This window comes from Bombina bombina, chromosome 1 (genome assembly GCF_027579735.1).
Source record: "Bombina bombina isolate aBomBom1 chromosome 1, aBomBom1.pri, whole genome shotgun sequence".
Classification (NCBI taxonomy): Eukaryota; Metazoa; Chordata; class Amphibia; order Anura; family Bombinatoridae; genus Bombina; species Bombina bombina.
Genome location: NC_069499.1, coordinates 1,097,292,377 through 1,097,315,585, shown reverse-complemented (window position 1 = coordinate 1,097,315,585; position 23,209 = coordinate 1,097,292,377). Strand labels below are relative to the sequence as shown.

General features: G+C 36.8%; 1 protein-coding gene across 1 annotated transcript in view; it reads left to right on the top strand.

The window, feature by feature from the left end:
• Nucleotides 1-22,183, top strand: part of LOC128642528 (arf-GAP with SH3 domain, ANK repeat and PH domain-containing protein 2) — a 431,344-nt gene extending 409,161 nt beyond the window's left edge. The window contains exon 28 of the mRNA XM_053695331.1: nucleotides 18,409-22,183. Within this exon, the coding sequence (XP_053551306.1) occupies nucleotides 18,409-18,483 (75 nt within the window). The 3' untranslated portion in view covers nucleotides 18,484-22,183. The remainder of the gene's footprint in view (nucleotides 1-18,408) is intronic.
• The last annotated feature ends 1,026 nt before the right edge of the window (nucleotides 22,184-23,209 follow it).

The window sequence follows — 23,209 nt, the reverse complement described above, 5'->3', positions numbered from 1 at the left end:
ACGGTTGTTCCCTAGTGCATATAGGTGTATTCCCTGTCCCTAACTTGAATTCAGATTTCTTTCCAATGTCATGGAGAGTCCACAAATCATTCCAATTACTAATGGGATATTCACTCCTGCCAGCAGGAGAAGGCAAAGAGCATCCCAGCAGAGCTGTTAAGTATCACTTCCCTTACCCATAACCCCCAGTGATTCTCTTTGCCTTGATCATGGGAGGATGACGAAGAAGGTATCTGAAGATTTAATCCTTTTATAGGTACTTTTCCTGCAAGCAAGGATTGGGGCTATGCTGTGTCCATGTCAATCTCTTTAGTAAGAGTAATGGTGGCTTTTAGCAGTTAGAATGTGGCGAGGTGGTCCTTGCTTTATTTCTAACACCAATGCTACCCCTTTGATAGAAAACCAAAGTTGGTTACTCTGTTTTTTCTTTTTCAACAGGTCTCTGTTAGATGTGGAGTGATCTGAAATACCTAAGAAACTGTTCCCTGTCTGACAGCTACTTCCACAGGTAAGTGCTTCCCTTCTAGGTTAGAAGGTACCAGCACTCTAAGAGTTAATTGAAGACTTTTATCTGGAAGATCTTTGTGGATGTCAGGGGGAAAATGTATGTGCTTTATCTTTTAACAGGCAGGGAGCATTTAGAGGGGACTGCATTGGGATCTTTAGAGGCTGAGGAGACATGTTATAAAGATTATTTATTTTGTATCTAGGCTCTATTAGGATGGGAGTTTGTCCTCCTTTTTGTTTAGGAGGTGTTTTTTTACTTGCCGGAGTTTTTCGGCAATGAGTGGTGAGCAATTATGTGATTGGAACCGTTTTTCTACAGTCTTTTTCAAATTTTCAGGAAGTGAGGTTATTTTGCACCGTTTTGACTAGTGGTGCAATTCTCGTTTTAGTTGCGGTCAGGAGACCGCATTTGATATGCGCTTCCGTTTTTCCGGCTTCTGCAGACCAGAGTTTTCTGCTGTGTTGCAGCAGCTGTATGTGAGTGGCTGGAAAGCATCCAAAATTATAGTGGTTGCTGGTAAGCGCAAGAGGAAATATAAACATATTGATGTTAATAAGGGTTCTGACTCCACTAAGGCTTCATTAGTCAGTTTGTCTCAGCTATCTGATGAGAATGATTCCTCAGTATCTGAGGGAGAATTGTCAGATTATGATACTGTAGTGACCAATTCTGCAGATTCAGAGGAGAATAATATCAGATTTAAGTTAGAACACCTCTGAGTACTGTTAAAGGAGGTTCTTGCTACTTTGGAAGAATCTGACTCGGCGGAGAATCCAAAGAGGTCTAGTAAACTTAATAGGGTATATGATGTACCTTGGTCTGTGGAAGTGTTTCTAGTTCCAGACCGTATGGCAGATATCATAACTCAGGAATGGGATAAACCAGGGATTCCTTTTTCCCTGTCCCCTGTTTTTAAAAAGATGTTTCCTGTTGCTGACTCTTTTCGTGACTCTTGGCGTACAGTACCCAAGGTAGAGGAAGCTATCTTTACACTTGCCAAGAGAACTACTATTCCTATTTAGGATAGTTGTTCTTTCAAGGATCCCATGGATAAAAAGCTGAGGCTTCTTTGAAGAAAATGTACATTCATCAGGGATTACAGTGGCAGCCTATTGCTAGTATTACTACAGTTGTGGGGGCAGCATCTTATTGGAGCGTTGATTTATCTAATCTTATCTTAGATGAAACTACTATAGAGAAGATGCAAGATAGGATCAAGGTTCTAAAGCTAGCCAATACCTTTATTTGTGATGCCAATATGCAAGTTCTTAGGTTGGGAGCAAAGATTTCTGGTTTCACTGTTTTAGCTCGCAGAGCTCTGTGGTTAAAGTCTTGGTCTGCAGATGTCACATCCAAGTCCAAGCTTTTATCTTTGCCTTATAAGGGTAAAACCTTGTTTGATCCAGGTTTGGCTGAAATAATTTTGAATATTACAGGTGGAAATGGCTCTTTCCTACCTCAGGATAAAAAGAATAGGCCTAAGGGTCTCCAGAATTCTAATTTTCGTTCGTTTCGTAACTTTAAGGGACAAAAGTCTTCCTCGTCCTCTTCCAAGTCGGAACACTCCACGTCTTCTTGGAGGTCCAGTCAGCCTTGGAATAAAGGAAAGCAAGCCAAGAAGCCTTCCGCTGATTCTAAATCAGCATAAAGGGTCCATCCCCAATCCTGTTTTGGATCAAGTAGGGGCATGTTCTTTTATTTTGTCAGGCTTGGATACCAGATGTTCCAGATCCTTGGGCAATAGATATTGTATCTCACGGTTATAAAATAGGATTCAAATCTTGTCCTCCCAGGAGCAGATTCCACCTGTCAAGGTTATCTGTGGACCAGATAAAGAGAGAGACCTTCTTAAACTGCGTAAAGGAACTTTCCTCCCTGGGAGTGATTGTTCCAGTTCCTCTAGAGGGACAGGGTCTAGGATTCTATTCAAACCTAGTTGTAGTTCCCAAAAAGGAGGGCACTTACTGTCCCATTCTGGACTTAAAGTATCTCAATCGATTTCTCAGAGTTCCGTCCTTCAAAATGAAGACTGTCAGGATATCTGTGAGTATTATTAAATAATATATATATATATATATATATATATATATATATATATATATATGTATATTTATCTACACTTAGATATATGATAAGACCAAGAACTCATTTTATTTGTGAAACTGTTTGTAAAACAACCCCCTCTCGTTCTGAAGCAAAAATTTCAAGAACAAAGGAATTGCTTTCAAAGGTTTCCTGCCTAAAGTGTGAAGTTAAAGTTCCAATCAGATCACAAGCCAGAATGTCCCAATTATCCATTTCAAAGGAGGCCTGTGTAAAGAATTTTTCCCTATCTGAAAAACCAGTCGCTCCAGCTGTAAGGATAATGGAATATACAACCATTCTCAAAGGATGTAGCTCATCTCATCTAAGTGTTAAATTGACCCTGCTGAGATCTAATACACATTCTCAGTTGAGAAGGCATCTGAACTTAAGTTACATACAGCACAGAGAGAAACTAGATCTCAGTTAAAGAAATTGTGTCTAAATCCTCATAATAATTTAAAATACACAGATCATATTTAAAACATCTATATATATTTATATTTTTTATATATATATATATATATATATAATATATATATATATATATATTTATATATATATATATATATATATATATATATATATATATATATATATATATATATATATATGGAGAGAGAAAGAAATCTGAAAATTATACTATGTTAAATAAATATATGCTGTATTGAATAATAACTGCATTGGTAAATATACATATTGAACCATTTATTTCAAGATAAACACATTTTTCTTTGTTTTCCAGAAATCTAATGAACATTACAAGGGTTAACTGGTGTGAAGATGACATTTCTCAATAAGATGCTATGAATTGACATATATATTTCATTGATTGATACTACTAGTCCTTCATAAAAAATGCAACTTTTAAGGCATCTTCTAAAATATGATAAGTAATGTACTCAAGTTTCATATTAAAATAAATAATCAGAGAAAATGGCATTATATATTACCATAGGTACTGAACACATAGTTTGATATCAGAAATAGTAAATACACTAAATATACATTGTAAAAATATGCAATTAAATTATATAGTTTACTGTTAGCAGTATTTAAAAATGAAACTGCATTTCTGGTTATCTGCTACCCCCTAGTGGATTAAAACTGGTATGACAGCCAAACAAATTAACTATTGGAACACATGCAGAGACAGATGAGCCAATGAGGGACAAGCTCTGAGGGCCAATGGAAAGACAGCTCCGGTAATGGCATATCCAACAGTCACCAATGATAATAAAAAGGGGAGGGGCTTATCACTTGAAAAGTTTGTGCATGGGAGAAAGAGGGGCTCTCTTTATTTTGCTGAAATCTTGACTGATAACTTTGCTGCCATTTTGGGACACAGTCACGTTAAGCAAAATCTGGGACTAACTTCCTGATCCATATTGCAAAACCTTTTTTCATATGAGGTGACCTGAATCTATTTGAAAAAGCTGGAATATTAAATTAGCTCATGTGGTAACATATGACAAAGACTATAATTTTATATTTTAAAGCAAATACATTAATTGTTGTTTCAGTCTAATTGAAGCTGGTAAATTCAAAGAGCACAATTTGTATTTTAAGCTCATGTCCATAGTCCTGTGTAGTTTAACTCGTCATCATTAATGCTAAATCATTTATTTGCTAGATAAAGGTCCTTTGTATTTCATATTTCTAAGTCAGGCCTATTATTGTAAGTAAATCTCTCTGGTGTGCATTAAGTTATTTGCAACTATATATATTTTAGAACTTGCCTTAATTGTAGCTAAAAAGAGTTTATTTCAGCTCAGATAAATTGGCTGTTAAAACATCTTGTTATATTGTTTAACTAAGCACTGTTAAAGTTAGCAATCCATACTCTGGTACTTCATTGTGGTATTTTAAATGCAACTCTGATTTGGGAGATTCATTGTAGGTAAGGTTAGTTTTAAAGATACATTTGGTTTACTTTGTAAAGAATATTGTAACAGCATAACTACGTATAGTTTTATTCATAATCTGGTTTCTATAAATATAATTCAATGTGTTTATAAATTTTAACTAATCTAAAGAATTTAGGAATAATTATTGATTTTAATTGTTTATTATATGCATTTTAATTGGAGGTTATTTTAAAGAATAATTATTAAATAAATTATATTATAACCCTGCTATATACTGACATGACCATCCGTTCCATTCTTCCTTTGGTACAAGAGGGTCAGTTCATGAAGACTATAGACCTGAAGGATGCGTATCTTCACATTCCCAATAACAGGGATCATTACCAGTATCTGAGGTTTGCCTTTCTGGACAAACATTTCCAATTTGTTGCTCTTCCTTTTGGCCTTGCTACAGCTCCCAGAATTTTCACAAAGGTTCTGGGGGCTCTTCTGGCAGTGGTCAGGTCCCAGGGCATTGCTGTGGCACCTTACTTGGATGACATCTTGGTTCAAGCTCCATCTTTTCATCTAGCAAAATCATACAGAGATGTTGTTGTCTATTCTACGTTCCCATGGGTGGAAAGTGAATCTGGGAAAGAGTTTCCTTGTACCAAATGCAAGGGTGTGTTTCCTAGGAACAATTTTAGATTCCTTGTCCATGAAGATTTTTCTGACGGACGTCAGAAAATCAAAACTTCATGCTTCTTGCCTTTCTCTCCAGTCTGCATTTTCGTCCATCTGTGGCTCAATGCATGGAGGTGATTGGTCTGATAGTTGCCTCCATGGACATCATTCCTGTTGCTCGGTTCCATCTGAGACCTTTGCAATTGTGCATGCTCAGTCAATGGAATGGGTATCACTCAGATCTCTCGCAGACGATAAATCTGGACTCCCCAAAAAGAGTCTCTCTCTCGTGGTGGATTTCTCAGGACCATCTGTCTTGGGCCTCTTGGTGGATTTCTCAGGACAATCTGTCTTGGGGCACATGCTTTCTGAGTCCTTCCTGGGTGATTGTGACCATGGACAGCAGCCTGTTGGGCTCGGAAGCAGTTTGGGGTTCCTTAAAAGCACAGGGCTTGTGTACTCCGGAGGACTCGTCTCTTCCAATAAATAACTTGGAATTGAGAGCAATCTTCAATGCTTTGATAGTTTGGCTTTAACTAGTTTTGGTCTAGTTTATCAGATTCCAGTCGGGGCAACATTATTTCGGTGGCTTATATCAACCACCAGGGGGGAATTCTGAGTTCTTTGGCAATGGAGGAGGTGACCTGCATTCTCCAGTGGGAAGAGTCTCACGATTGCCATCTCTCTGCCATTCACATTCCAGGGGTGGACAACTGGGAGGCAGATTTTCTGAGCAGGCAAACTTTTCATCCTGGAGAGTGGGCTCTCCACCCAGAGATTTTTACCATGATAATTCTCAGGTGGGGGATCCAGAATTGGATCTGATGGCGTCTCGTCAAAACGCCAAACTTCCAAGGTACGGTTCAAGGTCAAGAGATCCTCAAGCCGTTCTGGTAGATGCTCTGGCGGTACCTTGGAACTTCAATCTAGCATACCTGTTTCCTCCGTTTGCTCTACTTCCATGAATAGTTGCTAGCATCAAGCCAGAGAGAGCTTCAGTGATTCTAATAGCTCCTGCATGGCCTTGCAGGATCTGGTGACAATGTCATCTCTTCCTCCTTGGTTACCTTTGAGGAAGGACCTCCTTATTCAGGGTCCCTTCCTTCATCCAAATTTGGTTTCTCTGAAGCTGACTGCTTGGAGATTGAAAGTCTAGTTTTAGCTAGATGTGGCTTCTCTGAGAAAGTCATAGATACTATTCTTCAGGCTCGTAAACTGGTTACTCGCAGAATTTACCATAGGGTATGGTGTAAATACTTTCATTGGTGTGATTCAAAGGGTTTTTCTTGGAACAAAGTAAAGGTTCCTCGAATTTTGGCTTTTCTTCAGGAGGGCCTGGAGAAAGGTTTGTCAGCCAGTTCTCTGAAAGGTCAGATTTCTGCATTATCTATTCTTTTGCATGAACGTCTGGCAGTTCTGCCAGATGTTCAGTCTTTTGTTCAGGCCTTGGTCAGAATAAAGGCCTGAACAAAGGAGGTTTTTGCTACTTTGGAAGAATCTGACTCGGCGGAGAATCCAAAGAGGTCTAGTAAACTTAATAGGGTATATGATGTACCTTGGTCTGTGGAAGTGTTTCTAGTTCCAGACCGTATGGCAGATATCATAACTCAGGAATGGGATAAACCAGGGATTCCTTTTTCCCTGTCCCCTGTTTTTAAAAAGATGTTTCCTGTTGCTGACTCTTTTCGTGACTCTTGGCGTACAGTACCCAAGGTAGAGGAAGCTATCTTTACACTTGCCAAGAGAACTACTATTCCTATTTAGGATAGTTGTTCTTTCAAGGATCCCATGGATAAAAAGCTGAGGCTTTTTTGAAGAAAATGTACATTCATCAGGGATTACAGTGGCAGCCTATTGCTAGTATTACTACAGTTGTGGGGGCAGCATCTTATTGGAGCGTTGATTTATCTAATCTTATCTTAGATGAAACTACTATAGAGAAGATCCAAGATAGGATCAAGGTTCTAAAGCTAGCCAATACCGTTATTTGTGATGCCAATATGCAAGTTCTTAGGTTGGGAGCAAAGATTTCTGGTTTCACTGTTTTAGCTCGCAGAGCTTTGTGGTTAAAGTCTTGGTCTGCAGATGTCACATCCAAGTCCAAGCTTTTATCTTTGCCTTATAAGGGTAAAACCTTGTTTGGTCCAGGTTTGGCTGAAATAATTTTGAATATTACAGGTGGAAATGGCTCTTTCCTACCTCAGGATAAAAAGAATAGGCCTAAGGGTCTCCAGAATTCTAATTTTCGTTCGTTTCGTAACTTTAAAGGACAAAAGTCTTCCTCGTCCTCTTCCAAGTCGGAACACTCCACGTCTTCTTGGAGGTCCAGTCAGCCTTGGAATAAAGGAAAGCAAGCAAAGAAGCCTTCCGCTGATTCTAAATCAGCATAAAGGGTCCATCCCCAATCCTGTTTTGGATCAAGTAGGGGCATGTTCTTTTATTTTGTCAGGCTTGGATACCAGATGTTCCAGATCCTTGGGCAATAGATATTGTATCTCACGGTTATAAAATAGGATTCAAATCTTGTCCTCCCAGGAGCAGATTCCACCTGTCAAGGTTATCTGTGGACCAGATAAAGAGAGAGACCTTCTTAAACTGCGTAAAGGATCTTTCCTCCCTGGGAGTGATTGTTCCAGTTCCTCTAGAGGGACAGGGTCTAGGATTCTATTCAAACCTAGTTGTAGTTCCCAAAAAGGAGGGCACTTACTGTCCCATTCTGGACTTAAAGTATCTCAATCGATTTCTCAGAGTTCCGTCCTTCAAAATGAAGACTGTCAGGATATCTGTGAGTATTATTAAATAATATATATATATATATATATATATATATATATATATATATATATATATATATATGTATATTTATCTACACTTAGATATATGATAAGACCAAGAACTCATTTTATTTGTGAAACTGTTTGTAAAACAACCCGCTCTCGTTCTGAAGCAAAAATTTCAAGAACAAAGGAATTGCTTTCAAAGGTTTCCTGCCTAAAGTGTGAAGTTAAAGTTCCAATCAGATCACAAGCCAGAATGTCCCAATTATCCATTTCAAAGGAGGCCTGTGTAAAGAATTTTTCCCTATCTGAAAAACCAGTCGCTCCAGCTGTAAGGATAATGGAATATACAACCATTCTCAAAGGATGTAGCTCATCTCATCTAAGTGTTAAATTGTCCCTGCTGAGATCTAATACACATTCTCAGTTGAGAAGGCATCTGAACTTAAGTTACATACAGCACAGAGAGAAACTAGATCTCAGTTAAAGAAATTGTGTCTAAATCCTCATAATAATTTAAAATACACAGATCATATTTAAAACATCTATATATATTTATATTTTATATATATATATATATTTATATATATATATATATATATATATATATATATATATATATATATATATATATATATATATATATATATATATATATATATATGGAGAGAGAAAGAAATCTGAAAATTATACTATGTTAAATAAATTTATGCTGTATTGAATAATAACTGCATTGGTATATATACATATTGAACCATTTATTTCAAGATAAACACATTTTTCTTTGTTTTCCAGAAATCTAATGAACATTACAAGGGTTAACTGGTGTGAAGATGACATTTCTCAATAAGATGCTATGAATTGACATATATATTTCATTGATTGATACTACTAGTCCTTCATAAAAAATGCAACTTTTAAGGCATCTTCTAAAATATGATAAGTAATGTACTCAAGTTTCATATTATAATAAATAATCAGAGAAAATGGCATTATATATTACCATAGGTACTGAACACATAGTTTGATATCAGAAATAGTAAATACACTAAATATACATTGTAAAAATATGCAATTAAATTATATAGTTTACTGTTAGCAGTATTTAAAAATGAAACTGCATTTCTGGTTATCTGCTACCCCCTAGTGGATTAAAACTGGTATGACAGCCAAACAAATTAACTATTGGAACACATGCAGAGACAGATGAGCCAATGAGGGACAAGCTCTGAGGGCCAATGGAAAGACAGCTCCGGTAATGGCATATCCAACAGTCACCAATGATAATAAAAAGGGGAGGGGCTTATCACTTGAAAAGTTTGTGCATGGGAGAAAGAGGGGCTCTCTTTATTTTGCTGAAATCTTGACTGATAACTTTGCTGCCATTTTGGGACACAGTCACGTTAAGCAAAATCTGGGACTAACTTCCTGATCCATATTGCAAAACCTTTTTTCATATGAGGTGACCTGAATCTATTTGAAAAAGCTGGAATATTAAATTAGCTCATGTGGTAACATATGACAAAGACTATAATTTTATATTTTAAAGCAAATACATTAATTGTTGTTTCAGTCTAATTGAAGCTGGTAAATTCAAAGAGCACAATTTGTATTTTAAGCTCATGTCCATAGTCCTGTGTAGTTTAACTCGTCATCATTAATGCTAAATCATTTATTTGCTAGATAAAGGTCCTTTGTATTTCATATTTCTAAGTCAGGCCTATTATTGTAAGTAAATCTCTCTGGTGTGCATTAAGTTATTTGCAACTATATATATTTTAGAACTTGCCTTAATTGTAGCTAAAAAGAGTTTATTTCAGCTCAGATAAATTGGCTGTTAAAACATCTTGTTATATTGTTTAACTAAGCACTGTTAAAGTTAGCAATCCATACTCTGGTACTTCATTGTGGTATTTTAAATGCAACTCTGATTTGGGAGATTCATTGTAGGTAAGGTTAGTTTTAAAGATACATTTGGTTTACTTTGTAAAGAATATTGTAACAGCATAACTACGTATAGTTTTATTCATAATCTGGTTTCTATAAATATAATTCAATGTGTTTATAAATTTTAACTAATCTAAAGAATTTAGGAATAATTATTGATTTTAATTGTTTATTATATGCATTTTAATTGGAGGTTATTTTAAAGAATAATTATTAAATAAATTATATTATAACCCTGCTATATACTGACATGACCATCCGTTCCATTCTTCCTTTGGTACAAGAGGGTCAGTTCATGAAGACTATAGACCTGAAGGATGCGTATCTTCACATTCCCAATAACAGGGATCATTACCAGTATCTGAGGTTTGCCTTTCTGGACAAACATTTCCAATTTGTTGCTCTTCCTTTTGGCCTTGCTACAGCTCCCAGAATTTTCACAAAGGTTCTGGGGGCTCTTCTGGCAGTGGTCAGGTCCCAGGGCATTGCTGTGGCACCTTACTTGGATGACATCTTGGTTCAAGCTCCATCTTTTCATCTAGCAAAATCATACAGAGATGTTGTTGTCTATTCTACGTTCCCATGGGTGGAAAGTGAATCTGGGAAAGAGTTTCCTTGTACCAAATGCAAGGGTGTGTTTCCTAGGAACAATTTTAGATTCCTTGTCCATGAAGATTTTTCTGACGGACGTCAGAAAATCAAAACTTCATGCTTCTTGCCTTTCTCTCCAGTCTGCATTTTCGTCCATCTGTGGCTCAATGCATGGAGGTGATTGGTCTGATAGTTGCCTCCATGGACATCATTCCTGTTGCTCGGTTCCATCTGAGACCTTTGCAATTGTGCATGCTCAGTCAATGGAATGGGTATCACTCAGATCTCTCGCAGACGATAAATCTGGACTCCCCAAAAAGAGTCTCTCTCTCGTGGTGGATTTCTCAGGACCATCTGTCTTGGGCCTCTTGGTGGATTTCTCAGGACAATCTGTCTTGGGGCACATGCTTTCTGAGTCCTTCCTGGGTGATTGTGACCATGGACAGCAGCCTGTTGGGCTCGGAAGCAGTTTGGGGTTCCTTAAAAGCACAGGGCTTGTGTACTCCGGAGGACTCGTCTCTTCCAATAAATAACTTGGAATTGAGAGCAATCTTCAATGCTTTGATAGTTTGGCTTTAACTAGTTTTGGTCTAGTTTATCAGATTCCAGTCGGGCAACATTATTTCGGTGGCTTATATCAACCACCAGGGGGGAATTCTGAGTTCCTTGGCAATGGAGGAGGTGACCTGCATTCTCCAGTGGGAAGAGTCTCACAATTGCCATCTCTCTGCCATTCACATTCCAGGGGTGGACAACTGGGAGGCAGATTTTCTGAGCAGGCAAACTTTTCATCCTGGAGAGTGGGCTCTCCACCCAGAGATTTTTACCATGATAATTCTCAGGTGGGGGATCCAGAATTGGATCTGATGGCGTCTCGTCAAAACGCCAAACTTCCAAGGTACGGTTCAAGGTCAAGAGATCCTCAAGCCGTTCTGGTAGATGCTCTGGCGGTACCTTAGAACTTCAATCTAGCATACCTGTTTCCTCCGTTTGCTCTACTTCCATGAATAGTTGCTAGCATCAAGCCAGAGAGAGCTTCAGTGATTCTAATAGCTCCTGTATGGCCTTGCAGGATCTGGTGACAATGTCATCTCTTCCTCCTTGGTTACCTTTGAGGAAGGACCTTCTTATTCAGGGTCCCTGCCTTCATCCAAATTTGGTTTCTCTGAAGCTGACTGCTTGGAGATTGAAAGTCTAGTTTTAGCTAGATGTGGCTTCTCTGAGAAAGTCATAGATACTATTCTTCAGGCTCGTAAACTGGTTACTCGCAGAATTTACCATAGGGTATGGTGTAAATACTTTCATTGGTGTGATTCAAAGGGTTTTTCTTGGAACAAAGTAAAGGTTCCTCGAATTTTGGCTTTTCTTCAGGAGGGCCTGGAGAAAGGTTTGTCAGCCAGTTCTCTGAAAGGTCAGATTTCTGCACTATCTATTCTTTTGCATGAACGTCTGGCAGTTCTGCCAGATGTTCAGTCTTTTGTTCAGGCCTTGGTCAGAATCAGGCCTGTGTTTAAACCTGTTGCTCCTCCTTGGAACCTTAACCTAGTTCTTAAAGTTTTGCAGCAGGCTCCGCTTAAGCCAATGCATTCTGTTGACATTAAATTACTTTTTTTGGAAGGTTTTGTTTCACATTGCTATTTCTTCTGCTTGCAGAGTTTCCGAACTTTCGGCTCTGCAGTGTGATTCCCCTTACCTTATTTTTCATGCTGATAAGGTGGCCCTTCGTACTAAGCTTGGGTTTCTCCCTAAGGTAGTGTCGGATCGCAACATTAATCAGGAAATTGTTGTTCCCTCTTTTTGTCCTAATCCTTTTTCCCAAAAAGATCATATTTTGCATAACTTGGATGTTGTGCATGCTTTAAAATATTACCTTCAAGCAACTAAAGATTTTTGGCAGTCTTCTGCCCTGTTTGTTGTTTTCTATGGTAAGCATAGGGGTCAGAAGGCCACTTCTACCACTCTTTCTCTCTGGTTAAGAAGTGTTATTCGTTAGCTTATGAGACAGCTGGACATCAGCCTCCTGAGAGAATTAAGGCTCATTCCACTAGAGCTGTTTCTTCTTTTTGGGTTTTCAAAAATAAGGCTTCGGTGGAGCAAATTTGCAAGGTGGCCACATGGTCCTCTATTCATACTTTTTCCAAATTTTCCATATTTGATACTTTTGCCTCGGCTGAGGCTTCTTTTGGGAGAAAAGTTCTTCAAGCGATGGTGCCTTCGGTTTAGGTCCGCCTGTTCTCCATCTCTTTCATTCTGTGTCCTCTAGCTTGGGTATTGGTTCCCACTAGTAATTGGAATGATTCATGGACTCTCCATGCCATAGGAAAGGAAACAATGTTAATGCTTACCTGATAAATGTATTTATTTCCAGGCATGGAGAGTCCACGACCCGCCCCTATTTTATTCAGGTGGTAGTTTTTGTTAAAACCTCAGGCACCTCTATACCCTTGTGTTATCTTCTTTTTCCATTTCTCTTCGGCTAAATGACTGGGGGTTAGAGAAGTAATACTTAACAGCTCTGCTGGAGTGCTCTTTGCCTCTTCCCGCTGGCCAGGAGTGAATATCCCATGAGTAATTGGAATGATCCGTGGACTCTCCATGCCTGGAAAGAAATACATTTATCAGGTAAGCATAAATTTTGTTTTTCTGGATATATATATTAGAGCACAGATTAAATAATCAGGTCTCTGTCATTTTGATTAACCTGTAAATCCTGTAATGTAGCTATAATAATCATCTGTCCTTTTACAGGGTCCTGTTGCCTATTTATACACACTATGCCCTTTTCTGATATTACTAGTTCCCCACTCAGAACTAGATTACGAGTGGAGCCCTATTTATTTCTGCTGCTTGCGCATTAACACCACTAGATGGAGACTTTGTACTTATATTACAAGTTGAAAGTAAAAAACTAGTGCACTAGTGAAAATCTGATGCATGCAAAAAGTTAAAGTTCGAGTATTGCAACTGCATTAACGTATTCCCCAATAGACTTCAATGGAGCATACAAACTGATAAAAAAAACACCCATACTCGCGCACTAAACCGATAACGTTTATTCAAGAGTGCTAAACCCGAGATGAATTATGAATATTTCACATTCCAATGTTCTTCACATACAGTGGATATAAAAAGTCTACACACCCCTGTTAAAATGTCAGGTTTCTGCGATGTAAAAAAATGAGACACAGATAAATAATTTCAGAACTTTTTCCACCTTTAAGGTGACCTACAAAATGTACGACTCAATTGAAAAACAAACTGAAATCTTTTAGGGAAAGGGAAATAAAAATAAAAAAATAAAATAATATGGTTGCATAAGTGTGAACACCCTTTTATAACTGGGGATGTAGCTGTGTTCAGAATTAAGCAATCACATTCAAAATCATGTTAAATAGGAGTCAGTACACACCTGTCATCATTTAAAGTGCCTCTGATTAACCCTGAATAAAGTTCAGCTGTTCTAGTAGGTCTTTCCTGACATTTTGTTAGTCGCATCCTACAGCAAAAGCCATGGTCCGCAGAGAGCTTCTAAAGCATCAGAGGGATCTCATTGTTAAAAGGTATCAGTCAGGAGAAGGGTACAAAAGAATTTCCAAGGTATTAGATATACCATGGAACACAGTGAAGACAGGAATCATCAAGTAAAGAAAATATGGTGCAACAGTGACATTACCAAGAACTGGATGTCCCTCCAAAATTTATGAAAAGACGAGAAGAAAACTGGTCTGGGAGGCTGCCAAGAGGCCTACAGCAACATTAAAGGAGCTGCAGGAATATCTGGCAAGTACTGGCTGTGTGGTACATGTGACAACAATAGCCCGTATTCTTCATATGTCTGGGCTTTGGGGTAGACGGCAAGACGGAAGCCTTTTCTTACAAAAAAAACATCCAAGCCCGGCTAAATTTTGCAAAAACACATCTGAAGCTTCCCAAAAGCATGTTGCAAAAGGTGTTCTGGTCTGATGAAACCAAAGTTGACCTTTTTGGCCATAATTCCAAAAGATATGTTTGGCGCAAAAACAACACTGCATTTCACCAAAAGAACCCCATACCCACAGTGAAGCATGGTGGTGTCAGCATCATGCTTTGGGGCTGTTTTTCTTCAGCTGGAACTGGGGCCTTAGTCAAGGTAGAGGGAATAATGAACAGTTCCAAATACCAGACAATACTGGCACAAAATCTTCAGGCTTCTGCTAGAAAGCTGAACATGAAGAGGAACTTCTTCTTTCAGCATGACAATGACCCAAAGCATACATCCAAATCAACAAAGGAATGGCTTCACCAGAAGAAGATTAAAGTTTTGGGATGGCCCAGCCAGAGCCCAGACCTGAATCCAATTCAAAATCTGTGGGATGATCTGAAGAGGGCTGTGCACAGGAGATGCCCTCACATTCTGACAGATTTAGAGTGTTTTTGCAAATAAGAGAGGGCAAATCTTGCCAAGTCAAGATGTGCCATGCTGAAAAACTCATACCTAAGAAGACCTACTTCCAAAATGAAGCTGGCTTGTCCAAATGTGCATTTACATACCTCAAGCGACTCTGTTTGTTTGTGGCATGTGTGCAGAAAAGGCTTCTTCCGCATCACTCTCCCATACAGCTTCTCCTTGTGCAAAGTGCGCTGAATTGTTGAACGATGCACAGTGACACCATCTGCAGCAAGATGATGTTGTAGGTCTTTGGAGGTGGTCTGTGGGCTGTTTTGACCGTTCTCACCATCCTTTGCCTCTCCAATATTTTAATTGGCCTGCCACTTCTGGCCTTAACAAGAACTGTGCCTGTGGTCTTCCATTCCTCACTATGTTCCTCACAGTGGACACTGACAGCTTAAATCTCTGCAACAGCTTTTTGTAGCCTTCCCCTTAACCATAATGTTGAACAATCTTTGTTTTCAGGTCATTTGAGAGTTGTTTTGAGGCCCCCATGTTGCCACTCTTCAGAGGAGAGTCAAAGAGAACAACAACTTGCAATTGGCCACCTTAAATACCTTTTCTCATGATTGGATGCACCTGTCTATGAAGTTCAAGGCTTAATGGGCTTACCAAACCAATTGTGTGTTCCAATTAATCAGTGCTAGGTAGTTACAGGTATTCAAATAAACAAAATGACAAGGGTGCCCACATTTATGCACCTGTCTAATTTCGTTTGGATGCATATTGCACATGTTCTGTTAATCCAGTAAACCTCATTTCACTACTGAAATATTACTGTGTCCTTCCGTTATTTGATAGATCAAAATGAAATTGCTGATCCAAACACCCAATTATTTATAAATAAAAATCATGGAAATTGTCAGGGGTACCTAAACTATAGTGTATATATAGGAATATCTATTTTAAAATACTTAGAACATATTTCTCTATGTGAAGAACACTGGAATGTGAAATATTTACAATGCATACACAGTTAAAGGGACATTATACACTCATTTTTTCTTTGCATAAATGTTTTGTAGGTGATCTATTTATAAAGCCTATAAAGTTTTTTAAAAAATGTATAATTTTGCTTATTTTTAAAAAACATTGTTCTGATTTTCAGACTCCTAACCAAGCCCCAAAGTTTTATTCGAATACCGTCAGCTACCTACTCCAGCTTGCTCTTGTTTGTGTAAAGGGTCTTTTCATATGCAAAAGAAGGGGGAGGGGGGGGGAGTGTCTTATTTCTCACTTGCAGTGGGCTTTCCAGCTACCTTTTCAACAGAGCTAAACTGAAAGCTTCTAAGTACATTTTTAAACCATTTTATACTGGATTTTTATATCAGTATCTGTGCATCTTATTCTTTATATTAGTATCTATTACATGCAGTTATATGAAAATGAGTGTATACTGTCCCTTTAAACACTTTATTAAATATGAATATTGCATATATAATTTCTCATGTTTTCAGCTACTTGACTGCAAATGCACTTTTATATATATATATACAGTATATATATATATATGTCTATATATGAATGCATATGTGTTTATGTGTTAATATATGTCTGTAAATACATATATATACAGTATATATATATATATATATATATATATATACACAAATAAATACATATGTATACACATATTAACATATATACATATTTAGACATGTGTATGTATATATGTATCTCTATGTTAAAGCCCTTACCAGGCCTTTCTTTGAGCCTTTCTAACTTTTGGGGCCAAATACCCGTTTCTGCTCAAGCTTCAGGCTCGCCGGAAACAGGAGTTAAGAAGCAGCAGTCTTAAGACCCACTGCTCCTTTACTCGTACCCCACCTCTGAGGCATACGATCAGATAGACACCCCCTGCTAGCGGCCGCAAATCTGCAGGGGACGGCATTGCACAAGCAGTTCACCAGAACTGCTTGTGCAATGATAAATGTTGACAGAGTATGCTGTCTGCATTTATCGATGTCTGGCGGACATGATTGCTACAGCGGATCATGTCCGCCAGACAAATGATAAATTGGCCTCTATGTACTTACCTCCTACATCTTGTTCACAGATTATACCGTCTTTGTCCAAGAAATATCTATAAGTCTTATGTACTCTTGGTCACTCATTTGTTCCATAAATTCATTCCTTCTGTATGTAAATTCAGTCATTAATTTGCACACCAAATCTCAGGTCTCTGCATACAAAAGCTAATGTGATAGTTGTTCACTTACCAAGTTTTGACCCTTTATACTTCACCTTCCCAACTCTAAAATCTCATCTTGGCTTATAAAACCCAATATAAAACTCAGACATATTCTTATACATGCATTTTTTGCTCTGAGCACATAACAATGTTATGCAGGTAATTTATATATGTTCCTTACTAGTCTTAGCAAGGAAGATAAGGAGAACAATATGGTGATACCCAAAAAATGAAGAGGTTAGAACTTTAAACTTTTTCTCTTCAATATTTAAACAACTAATATAATTATATATATATATATATATATATATATATATATATATATATATATATATATATATATATATATATATATATATATATTATTCTCAGAGCAATATTTGAATACTTCATTATCTAATAATTATTTTGGGTACGATTACAAGTGGAGTGCTAATAGATATGTAAGAGCGGTAAGGGTTTTATCGCGGGTGTTTGCACACGTCGGGTTGTTTTACATATTGCAAGTTAAAAGTAAATGCGATTGTTTAAGCAAAATTGAAGTTAATGCTCGTTAGCGCGACCTCAGGGCTCTGGTTAACTATTTTGCAAAACAAAAAAGTCACAAAACACATCAACAATACATTACAAAGTACAGTTACAATCATAATAACACCATAAAATAAAAATTATTAAAAAAAATATTGCAAAAAAAAGTTTTTAGGGCTCAAAAAAATGAGGTCTCAGGTGTTTAAAAAAAAAAAAAGGGCAGTCAAAGGGCTTTAACATAGACATAAATACATATACATTTCTAAAGATGTAGTTTATATGTGTGTACATATATATTTATGTCTGTATATAAATATAAATGTAGGCATATATAGAAGTGCATTGGAGCCCGTTGCAATTAAGTAGATGAAAACATGAAAAAACATATTTATGCTATATTATATATTACTGTGTATTGCACATAGCAGAACATGTTCTATATATTTCTAAAAATATATAGGTATAAATATATATATGAATAAATAGAACATATTCTTCTATGTAAACAACACTTTCATGATGGGTTAGTGCACTTGAGAATATGCAATTGTGTTTGCAGTCTAGTAGGGTATTAGTTCCCCCCCCCCACACACACACACACACACACACACACTTTTTTGCTCCATCGACTTCTATGGGGGAAATAGTTTACTTTCAACTCATGAGCACAACCGATACGCACAAAAAGCTTACTTTTAGCAGAGTTAACGCTTGAGCAGGAGCATTAAATAGCGCTCCACTTGTAATCTGGCCCTTAGTGTTTAATCTCCCTTAAACTGTCATTGTTTCTAACTCTCTATTTTTTCTTTTTTTTTCTTTCTTAGAATGGCTATATTGAAGGTCAGTTGCATAGGAGGGGTGTTTTTCCAGCATCATTTGTGCATATATTGACAGATTAACACGAAAGTACAGCACAAGATGCAGAATGTGAATAATTAATGTATACTATCATCGGATGTGCAGGATTTTAATACAGGGACACCCCTGGCTTTATATAACCTTGAACAGTGTCAATGCTTTTCTTTGTAGACTTTGTTACTCGTGGCCTGGTGTTTGGTAAACAAGAGGTCAACTGGCATTGAACCTCCATTTATTTTAGTCTTGTTATCATCATAGATGCGTCATTGGATTACTGCAAACATTTTCAACAGATCATATGAAGTTCTATTAATGTCATTGCTTCAAATGATAGACAGAGTGCTGTATACATGCATTAATGTATGTTTCATGTATTATATCAAGTATAACAATTTTGTGTCTCCGTTGGATCTACCATATAGAATCAGGAGTACATCGTATTACAGCTGTACATGATTTACACTTGCCAATCCAGGTCTTTCAAGTCCACGCAACTCAACTAATCTTCAGGGAATGTCATACAAAAAAAAAAAAAATTACAAGAGATACAATGCTTAACTCTTTAATTTCCCTTCCTTCTCAGATTAGTTCCAAGTATATATATTTTTTTTATCATAATTCATGTCAAAATAGTACAAATAAGCTTCCACCAGCAAGGAACTGCCCAGGATTCCACATCTGCCAATACAAATCCTTGATGCTGGTGTATGTTATGTTCTTACACAATGGACATGGAACATGAAGGAGGCAGTTTAAAACAAAGCAAGCTTATTAATGGATCGTTTTTTAAAAAAAACTGTTCATAAAGCTCAAATATTTTATTATTTTTTTATAAAATATGTCTAAATAGTAAATGTATTTTAATGTTTTAAATATTATATTCATTGTTCATGGCTTAACCTTTTGCTAAATAGCAAGTGTTTAAAAAAGTTATTTTCTAGATCCTGCTAATGGTAGACACTGATTTAGACCTGTGGTCACCGGTATTTTGCGCAAGAGTAAAGATGATCATTTAAAAGATAAGAGGTTGCACTCAGGAAGATGCAGGATAAAAATAACTTTTATTAATTCAATAAAACATACATGGGAGGTGTGAGCCAGAAAAGTCTGACGCATTTAATGTTGCACTGGCGTTTAATTATACACTTTAAATAATTAACGATGATTATATATACCATAATAACCTACTTGTTCATCATATGTAATTTCAGTAACAAAGAAACATTTGAAGCAACATTAAACTCAAAATGCACCCTCGTAAATCCCATACTCCAATACTGTTAAATCTCAAACTAGGACACATTTCCGAGACATGGTTATAAAGGATGGTAGCTATCTTATTTAATAGCGACTTGTGTTCTGTTTGTGTGATTTTTCCGGCTCTCATATTGCAGTAGAAAGGAAGTGCTGGTACCACAAGGTCTACAAACCTTACACAGATGTACAGCAATAACCACAGCAATTAAATACAGGGAATTGTCACTTGTCAGTCATAGGTCTTAAATAGCACAAAACTGAGGCATAAAGTACTTAGGAGATACATCTAAGCCATTAATCATATAATCATGCCTTAAAACAAAACTATTTCTATTTCAGTAATAAGGTTTCTTATATAAGCAGAGGTTAAACCAGCTGTAATGGGTACAAGGAGGACCTGCTACACAGCTGTTGTAAGAAAACAAGCATGCATATGTTTGGTTAGAGTAAATTAAGGAAATAGTGCAGTGTCAGTAATTGCAGAGCAAGATAATGTGTAGGATGGCACGTGAGAGTATTAACCCATGACTGTTTTATTTTAGCTAAGTTAGTTTAGAGTAGAGGTTTAGCCTGGAAAATGACTTGATTGGCATTTTCTCTGGTACTATTGGGATCCTCATATGTCATAGGTATAACAATGTTCTCAATAGAATAACATAAGAAAGACAATCGTCTCTCTGGAAAAGAAGACCATGGGCCAGTACCTGCTTATAAATAAATATATAAAAACAAACAAACATTGCAATGGATACCTGCATAAATTATGGTGACAGAGTGCCTTTTAAAAAGAGATGTAGCTTTGCTGTTGTACTGGTATCCTTAGTGATCAAAACGATGCTTTAAAGGTGGAAAATACCATTATTTAACCCTTCCGCTAATGCTTTTTTTCAAAATGTGCTGGGCCCATCAAATTATATATAATTAAATGAATTTATGCATGTTTATTATTACTAGAAAAATATATCAAATAAACAAATGTCTGGTTGGCATCTCCTTATCCCTGATCTCAGCAGGCTCAAGTATCTTGGAGAAAGTTTGGCTTTGCATTTGTATCTTTTTTTATCTCCACATAATCGGCAATAGGCAGTCAGACAGTGTGCGTTTTTACTAGCCGCTTCCTACCTTGTAATGTGCATTAATCCAGTGCTAGGACTGAAATATTTTCTTTCTTATTTCAAAGTATTGAAAGTTACCCATTCCATATCTGTATAACTGTGGGCAGAGATTCTCTAATGTATATAAATATTCACGATTTGTAAAACGGAAGTACTAAACACCAGTGAGCTAATCTGATTTATAACAATGAAGAAACAGGGTGCTTCAAGTACTATTCTTCAAGTATTTTACATCTGTGAAGACATAATTAGAGTTTATTAGAATGTCATGTAAACTGAAAAATTACACTATAAAAATCTTGCAGTATTCTATCTGACCTTTTCTGATATGCGTTTTAGACATTAAAGGGACACTGAACCCAATTTTTTTCTTTCGTGATTCAGATTGAGCATGACATTTTAAGCAACTTTCTAATTTACTCCTATTATCAAATTTTCTTCTTTCTCTTGGTATCTTAATTTGAAATGCAAGAATGTAAGTTTAGATGCCGGCCCATTTTTGGTGAACAACCTGGGTTGTCCTTGCTGATTGGTGGATAAATTCACCCACCAATAAAAAAGTGCTGTCCAGAGTACTGAAACCAAAAAAAGCTTAGATGCCTTCTTTTTCAAATAATGATAGCAAGAGAACGAAGAAAAATTGATAATAGGAGTAAATTAGAAAGTTGTTTAAAATTGCATGCTCTTTCTGAATTACAAAAGAATTTCTTTGGGTACAGTGTCCCTTTAAGCAACTTTCTAATTTACTCCTATTATCAAATTTTCTTCATTATCTTGGTATCTTTATTTGAAAAGCAAGAATGTAAGTTTAGATGCCGGCCCATTATTGGTGAACAACCTGGGTTGTTATTGCTGATTGGTGGATTAATTTAACCGACCAATAAACAATTGCTGTCCCGGCTACTGAACCAAAAAAATAGCTTAGATGCCTTCTTTTTCAAATAAAGATAGCAAGAGAAGGAATAAAAATTGATAATAGGAGTAAATGAGAATTTTGCTTAAAATTGCTTGTTCTATCTGAATCACAAAAGGAAAAAATTGGGTTCAGTGTCCCTTTAATGAAGTTCAGCCATTGAGTTTTTTAGCTCTGCGGAATTGGCGCTCTACAAAGAAAAATAGTAATAATGACAACAATTCCAGTTGCAGGCCAACTACATCTACAATCAGTTCTTGGATGCATCTGTTGTGTTAAATTTTCAGAACGTTCTAGCAGTGGAGGGGTTAAATAAATTGGTGTTAACAGCATTCCATATGTGGGTTGCTCACTGTTACTTGCTGTACATAGGATAAATCTATATTATACCAGGTAATATATATCTTTATTTATGCAAATACTGTTTACTGAGCAAATAAACTGATTGTACCAACAGAGGTGTTTATGGCTCATTCTTAACCATTTATAACCATATCCATTTTTTTGTAAATAATATTTTTTTTTATAAAGTTTTTTATTGAGGAATGAAAATTACATGAACATGCATCATGCATATACAAATAAACAGAATTCAAGACATTAAAAAGGCAGGACGTAATGATTGTACAAAAAACAACATTATTATTTGATGTTATATAACAAAAGTGGTGTACATTGAAAGACCTAATTTTTTGGTTTTATAAACTTGGTAATAAACAATTTCCCCTTAATGAAAGAAAATGGCCACTTTTGGGTCGCTGACAACCAAGTAGGATTGGGGCGGGAAATGGCACTGCAGGGCCACTTTTGGACCCAGGTTATGAGATTAACATTTAAGGTACAGACAAGTGGTATACTTTACTTAACTTAACCTATGGTAACCTTATGGGTCTGAACTATCAAGGAGCATACAAACAAATATTTGGCAGCTTAGGATCTCTTAAATAGTCTTAATACATGTGGTAGTGAGCACATACTGCCAATAATAAGGAGCCAATACAACCCTATGGGAATCTTTTTCAAACCCCCACATCTACAACGTTAGGGGGCCGGTAAGAAAAGGGGAGATGAATTTAACTTTAGCAAAGGTGATTGCTTACCATCTTTAATTGTATTTGTTGTGACAGGACCAAGCCAATACTATGAAACAAGTCACAGAAGTTGGGTCATTTTATCTCAGGGATTCAGTATGGGGACAAATTGTGACCTTATGAGGGGGGACTAAACACTTGTCAGTTTGTTAGGGCACTGGAATCTTATATAAAAAGACTTATCAGCCCTGAATCTGTGAACCGGTTAGGCTATATTGTTAACTGTGTAGAGGTATCAGTTTAATACCCTAAATCCAGACATGCCTTCAGTATCTCATCCACGAGATATCAATTACAGACTATGAGTGAAGTGGTTATAGGAGCGCTATGTAAAGGGTTACGGCTAGGTTCTAATGTTTTCAGGCGGCTAAAACACAGTGAAATTGGGTAG